Consider the following 7,272-nt stretch of genomic DNA (forward strand, 5'->3'; position numbering starts at 1 on the left):
TAGGCTCCTAAGTATCTTTGCTGATCTGGGGCTTAGTTACTAGCAATATAAATAGCGTTAAAAGAAGTTGTTCCTGCCACCTAGCACCCCCCAGGGGTCACGTTCAAAACATTTGACATTCTCCAATTAATCCTCACCAAAGCTCTATCAAGTAGGTATCGTCACCATTTCACAGGTGATGAAACTGAGGCAGGGAGGTTGAGTGATTTGCTCAAGAATTAATGCTGCCCTGTTCCAGTCAGCTGCTCAGACCACAATTCACAAATTCATAGTTATCTCAAGAAAAAGGCAGGACGAGAAAAAGAGTCAGGGGACAAATTTCCCCCCATTCCCCAACGCTTTGAAATAATCCCACTAAACCAGAGAATTCTAAAGTAAATTTGCCATGGCAAAGTATTTTGCCGAGTTGCCATAGCACAAAGACCCCATTATTAGAAGATCCCACAACACTGAGCAACTAACACCATGTGCTAGACATATGCAGTTGGTAGGGTTACCAGACGTCCTGATATTAGGAGCTTTGTCCTATTTACCCAACTATATCCTCCCCCCGCAAAACAAACAAACAAAAAACCAGGGTCATGATTTTTCACCCTTGCTATCTGGTCACCCTTGCAATTGGGCAAGTCACAGCCACATTACACAACACCACCACTGCACAATCACAGCATTCATTTTCAAGATGACCCTCTGCAAGGCACCCTATCGCAACTGCTGACATGGGACCCTACAAAGGCTCTGAAGAACCCTTCAAATTCTGCAAATAATCCCAGTGGCTCTGTGCCTTTAGATCAAACAACAAAATCTCTATTCAGCCGCCTGCTTTCCAGAGGCCCTAGTACATCTGTGAAGTGCCCCTATGGGTGTGGAAATACTTCTTTCTCTAGCAAGTTCAACTTTTATTTAAAAAAAGGGGGTGGGGGGGTGCAATTAGTGACTACCAAGAGATTGAGTAAGCTACTTATTGTACATGAAAATGCCAAATACTGCTTTCCAACAAACTCTGAGTAGTTCTACCTCTGCTTCAGAAAGGAGCCCTTCATTAGCCAGCTCTTGGAGGGGAAAGGGGGCAGCAGAGAGATCTCTCCAAAGCAGAATCAGGTCTTACCCTTGCTGAAGTTTCTCCAAAGAGAGGTCTGTTGTCCAGTCCACCCGTGCCATAGGTTCTAGTTGTATAGTCTTCCATTTCCTCCCCAAAATTGGTTGTGTCACTCACAGAGAGAGAGATTATCTCAAAACAAAACCACCCCCGTCTCAAGAGGCCTTAAGCCCATGGCACAGTATGTGTGAGCAAGAGTTATTTATGGAAAATACATCTCTCCTGGCTTTGGGTGCTACATACAACACATGGCTCAGAGCCAAGGATCCAAGCCTCCCCTCCAAGCCTTCGCTTTCTTCTTCATGATCAGAAGCTGCTGCCTGCCAGAGACAAACACAAACGAGAAATATTGGACCTAGGGCAGCCTGGTTGATTTATTATCATGTAGTTCCCCTAATGGAACTAATCAAGGCTGTTAATAGGGAGACCATGCCAGGAGTCCTTTTCTCCCCCACCCCCAACAAAAGCTCCATTCTTTTGGAGATCAATTAAACAAAGCTGCCTTTCTGCAACTGCTGCCCCTACCCCACCATCATGGCTCCAAGTTCAAGGCTCACGAGCTGGGGGTTGGCAGAGCGGTGAGTCTTGTGGGAAAGGAAATCTTGCCCCAGCTTCTTTCCCCTCCCACCGGATTCGCTTCTGGTGCTCAACCAAGCAATCAGATTAGACTAGGTGCAGGGTATTTATCAGAGAAGGGGGTGCCGAGTATATGCCAAAGGTTACAACAGAAAATAATGCTTTTCTTCCCCTCTGCTAGAACTTGTTTGCTGGGGGAAGAGGGGGGAGTGATTATATAAAAAAAATCCAACAGAATTTTATAATAAGAGGAAAATAAGTGGTTGATCCACGATTTCTGTTCCCCTTCCATTTTAAATCAGGCCGCCACAGCACGCAATAAACTTTGATTCATGTCCCACTTGCTTCCTCTAGTCTATAGTCAGACACTAGCTCCCCCAAGAATAACCCTTCTTTTCCCGGAGATCTGCAGCGGCCTGAGCAAAAGGGGAGGGAAAAGAGCCAGGCACCAACCCCTTTCCCCACCCCATTCATCCATCCCTTGAAAGATTGATTCGCCTCGTAAGGGAAAACACACAAACGCTGAAGACCAAAAACAAAGCAACCCCGATCAGAGGAACTGAAATACCAGACCCTCCTCTCCTCCTCCTGCCCCGACAGCGAACCCTCGTACATATCCCAAGCGTGGAGCCCACCCCCTTCTACACACAGGGCTGACCCCCCTCTGGGGAACATATGTCCAAGACGCCACAATAGCTAACGTTCGGAAACAGAACGTTGGCGTTGCTAAGATTCCATTGGTGCTACTTACCCCCGTAGTGTACCCCAGGGAAGCTACAGCCGATACAAGCACCCCCAACCCTGCCCTTCACTGGTTAATATCCTTCCAGGCGCTGTCGCAAACCAGCCCTCCCCTACCTACAATCCAGCCTCCCCCGTGATCTCACTGCCAGCTCGATCCAATCACAGGCAGGAGAGGACCTGCACTTGCTGCAATTCTTTATTTCCCAAGCTTGCAGGTTTGTTTATTTTGAAAGGGAAATAACTGTTTGGGACATTGGTACGTGAGTAGCTAATCAGTAACCGGGCAACGTGAGAGTCACATTATTTTAAGATTTTTTTTTACCCTTAAGTGCAGCTTTATTATTAATAATAATTAAATTGATCATTGCTAATAGTAACAATACAATGATTTTCTGAGTATTGGTCTTTTCAAAATACATGCTGAGATGATGGCCGTATTTAGCCCATCTGTTACAATGGGATGACCCCTCTGGCAGCAGGGTGAATTTGACCAAGGGTGCCACTCCATGCATCTGATGAAGTGGGTTCTAGCCCATGAAAGCTTATGCCCAAATAAATGTGTTAGTCTCTAAGGTGCCATAAGGACTCCTCCTTATTTTTACTAAAGTTTATGCAGCTGTCACTCCTTTAAACTCAGTGGAGTTATACTCAACTAAAACTGGTGTAACCAATAGAGAACCTGGTTCATGGTCTATCTCCACTGTAGATTGTTATATTATTTATTGGAGAGAGAGATAGTAGTCTGAGCACACATCTGGGAGCCAAGAACTTTGACCATTGATACAGTGGTGCCTGGCAATCAAAAGAGAAAGATGATAAAATAATTTTAAGGTCTAATCTTGGCTTTGATTCTGACTGTCCCTCTGGAGCACTCAGGAAGTCACTTAGGTCCGGATCCTCAAAGGTATTTTGGTGCCTGTCTCCTGTTGAAGTCAATGGGAGTTACGTGCCTAAATACCTTTCATAATCTGGGCTTTAGAGCCTGATTCTCTACTGCCTTGCAACTTCTGTAGTCCTCCCTCTGGGAAAAATGCAGTGTTGCCAACCATTGTGGTTTTATCAAGAGTCTTGCAGTATTTGATGTTGCTGTTAAAGCCTCAGCTCTTGGAGGCATGTGATTATGTGAGACTCATTGTACAGTTTTAGTTTTTGTTTTTAATTTTTTTTCCATCATGGTTGTGAAGAAAAGCTTGAAAACATGAAACATGAAGACTCAACACCAGAAGGCAAATTAAAAGAACCCCAAATTTATTATTTTTTAAATCTGATGCTTTTAAGCCAATCTCATGATTTTGGGGGGCCTGTGCCAAAGTGAATAATGTTGTGTAAAATGTTACCAGTGTGTGTATAACATGGTCATTGGCAAGGGCAACTTGTTTTACTTTAATAAATGTAGTTGAGAGAGGGAGCAAATATTGCCGGGGCTGAGATTAGTGACATATTAAGTTTGGTGCTCAAATGCTCCCTTGACATAATTTTCTTCTTCATCCTAATAGACTCCTGTTTATGACCCACTCCCAAATCATTGCTCTTCCTGTCCAGTCCTGGCCCTTTAAAAGACATCAGGGGATTTCTTGTCCATTAGGTGAATTCCACTGAACACCACTGGGTTCCTGTAAAAATAAAAAAGATACTTCATTCTTGCAGGACAGGAGGAAATGTAAAGGGTCAGGACTGTAGATGAGCCAGGCCAGAAAAAGGCCACCAGTAGCAATCAGCTGTTCTGTATCACTGCTTGTTCATGTGCTGTATTCAAGTCCCCTCTCACTGTGGACTCCAGAGCCCAAGGACCCTTCCTTAATCCATCTCTGTCCCTGCATCAAAGAATTTGTACATTTAACAAGCTCTTGGACAGCCCACCTATGTAGGTTCCTCTCTCTTGGTGAAGCAAGTCGCTTTTTTTGCATGATATTTCCGCCCTTGTGGTTTTGTAAGGAGAAGGCTGTCGAGCGGGTACAAATCAGGTCATTGTTCCTAATAAGTTTCTTTGACTCAGTACAAGTGTTCTGTACACAGGAGCCACCCAGCCCTGTAATATATTTGATCAGTATCTTGCATTAGCCACTTACAGTCATTATGTTAGAACATCAAAGCACTATAACTGGAAAGACAGATAAAGTTGGGATTAAATTCTAGTGATACTATAAAGTAAAAATCAAACTATCTTTTACCCTGCCTCTGTTCTGATCCAAAGTACAGTGAGAAAAGTCATTAATCTGGTATTCTCTTCCTTAACCTCTCTAGCGCTCATATACTGTTGCCCAGTAAAGTGGATTTCTGAGGCCAGATGGACACACTCTTCATGCCATTTTGATTCATTTGTAAAATTGCTGGCCAGAGAAAGGGGGGCCCTGGCTGATAGATGAAAAATGAAAGGTTGAGAGAGTGTTAGGTTTCACAGCATACACACAGAGAAGTTGGATAAAAACCTAAAATGCTCTTGCTCGAAGGTTGCAATGTAACACTACTTTATTTCTTAGACTTCAGAACCTTGGCACACAAGGACCCGAAATAGAGAGAGACAAAACAGGCTGCTCCCAAAGGCAGCGATGTACAATTCATCCCCCTTACTCAAAGCTTGCTGGCACAGACTGACTCTGATTACATGCTTCCCTACAGAGCCATCTGCTGCAAGCAGAACAAGGAAGACCTCTGAGAATTTAAAGTGATAGATCACAATTATAACCGAGTTTTCAATACACCACAAAGAAGGGCTCTGTGGGGCTCTCATTAAATAAGTTGCACAGACAACACACAAACCATGAAAAAATGGGTGTTTACCACTACAAAAGGTTTTCTCTCCCCCCACCCCACACTCCTGCTGGTAATAGTTTATCTAAAGTGATCACTCTCCTTACAATGTGTATGATAATCAAGTTGGGCCATTTCCAGCACAAATCCAGGTTTCTTCCCCGCCCCCCCCCCCACTGCTGGAGATGGCCCATCTTGATTATCATACACATTGTAAGGAGAGTGATCACTTTAGATAAGCTATTACCAACAGGAGAGTGGGTTTGGGTGGGGAGAAAACCTGGATTTGTGCTAACCTTTTGTAGTGGTAAACACCCATTTTTTCATGGTTTGTGTGTATAAAAAGATCTTCTGTACTTTCCACAGTATGCATCCGATGAAGTGAGCTGTAGCTCATGAAAGCTTATGCTCAAATAAATTGGTTAGTCTCTAAGGTGCCACAAGTACTCCTTTTCTTTTTGCGAATACAGACTAACACGGCTGTTACTCTGAAACCTATCACTTCAAAAGTGTTTTTCTCCTGCTGATAATAGCTCATCTTAATTAATTAGTCTCTTACAGTTTGTATGGCAACTTCCACCTTCTCTGTACGTATATATATATATATATATATCTTCTTACTATATGTTCTATTCTATGCATCTGATGAAGAGGGCTGTAGCCCATGAAAGTTTATGCTCTAATAAATTTGTTAGTCTCTAAGGTGCCGCAAGTACTCCTGTTCTTTTTATCTAATCTAAAGTATTCAGCAAGCTCTAATTACCATAAGACCCAGATATCAGGTAAGGTTTTCTGAGAAAGTGACTTAGCAGTTGCCACTTTAAAAGAAAGCAGGGTCTCTAGAAGCACTCTGGAGCCCTTTCAATGTGAAACTTTGGGATCCTGTAGGGAAACAAAAGAGAAGGGTTCTGAAGCTCTTGGGTTTCACATGATTGGTATGAAAAGTAAGCAATTTCCTTCACTCGTCAAGGCATGTGAATGTTCAGGAAGCAGGACACTCCTTGAAGTCAATGGGAGTTGTGCAATAGATTTTACTGACAGCAAGCAAAATCAGGCATTTAGCACATGAGGCGAGAGGCTCCTCTGGACTGACTAAAAGTGCAGCATGGCCCTCACAGTCTAGGCAGAGTGATAGGCTCTGGTGGTGACTTATGTTGGTGTGCTCTGTGACCCCTAGCATAATTTAGACATCCCTGGGGGCCTGTCTACATTACAACAATTTCCCTGGGCTGCTCTTTTGGCTGCCAGAATCACTCACTGCAGTGCTGCATGCTGCAGATTCACCCTTCCCACTCCTAGCTTGGAGGAGCTGTATGGCTGTCTGCCTCAGTTCCTGTACAGAGGCAGTCCCTGGGCAGTGTATAGGGTTTTTAGAGCCTCTTTATGCTTCTTTGACCTTTTCTACATGGTGTAAAAGGCCTGGAATCATTTGTGGGAGTAGGAGACAAAGGGAGTATCAGAGGGAGCTGAAGTATGTCAGGGCTTGAGCAAGGGAGCTGCAAAATGTTAGAGATGAGATGTAGGCTAGGATGGAACCATGCAGGGCTTTGAAGGGGAGGAATCTGAATGTGATAGGGAAGGAGACTGGACGCCAGTTAGACACTTGAGAAGGAGGTGACCAGTATATGTCAATTTCATGGTTTCATGTTCCATCCAGTATGTTCATTCTTAAACAACATACCCTCTCTCTACTTTAAGGTCTGGCATTTCACTCATGGACCCCCTGATTGTACACTGAATGTTTTAGCAGGTGACACATTTAGTTAGTAGGTAGCAGCTGATGCATGATGCATCTTTTGAACAGGTATTATATTGGACTCAGTAGATAATAGTTTATAACTGTTGACTCAGTAAGTGATGTGCCTGATTTAATAATATATCTGTCTCAAGAAATTATGTGTCAGCGTCAACAGGTGACATCTCTTGGTTAGTAAATGATGTATCTGATTCAGTAGCTGATCCCTCTTTCTCAATATCTGGATCATTAGATGAGACATCTGCTTCTCTAAATGATCTCTTCTGTTGAGTGATTATACTGTATCAACGTCACCTCACTTTGTAAGTGAGAGTTGTGTGTATATGCCAGGGTTCTATTTCACTAG

General features: G+C 43.5%; 1 protein-coding gene across 2 annotated transcripts in view; it reads right to left on the reverse strand.

Moving 5' to 3' along the window:
• TMEM243 (transmembrane protein 243) overlaps positions 1-2,529 on the reverse strand; it is a 29,135-nt gene extending 26,606 nt beyond the window's left edge. Inside the window, exons 1-2 of one of the 2 annotated variants that reach the window (XM_084617883.1) lie at positions 2,427-2,529; positions 1,109-1,419 (exon numbers count right to left, since the gene is read on the reverse strand). In XM_084617883.1, coding sequence (XP_084474009.1) covers positions 1,109-1,186 — 78 coding nt within the window. In that variant the 5' untranslated portion in view covers positions 1,187-1,419; positions 2,427-2,529. Of the gene's footprint in view, positions 1-1,108; positions 1,420-1,624; positions 1,795-2,426 lie in introns of those variants that run through there. The other variant, XM_084617884.1, reaches the window with a different exon arrangement.
• Positions 2,530-7,272: the final 4,743 nt, after the last annotated feature.

Source organism: Lepidochelys olivacea (genome assembly GCF_965140295.1).
Source record: "Lepidochelys olivacea isolate rLepOli2 genome assembly, chromosome: 1".
Lineage (NCBI taxonomy): Eukaryota > Metazoa > Chordata > Testudines > Cheloniidae > Lepidochelys > Lepidochelys olivacea.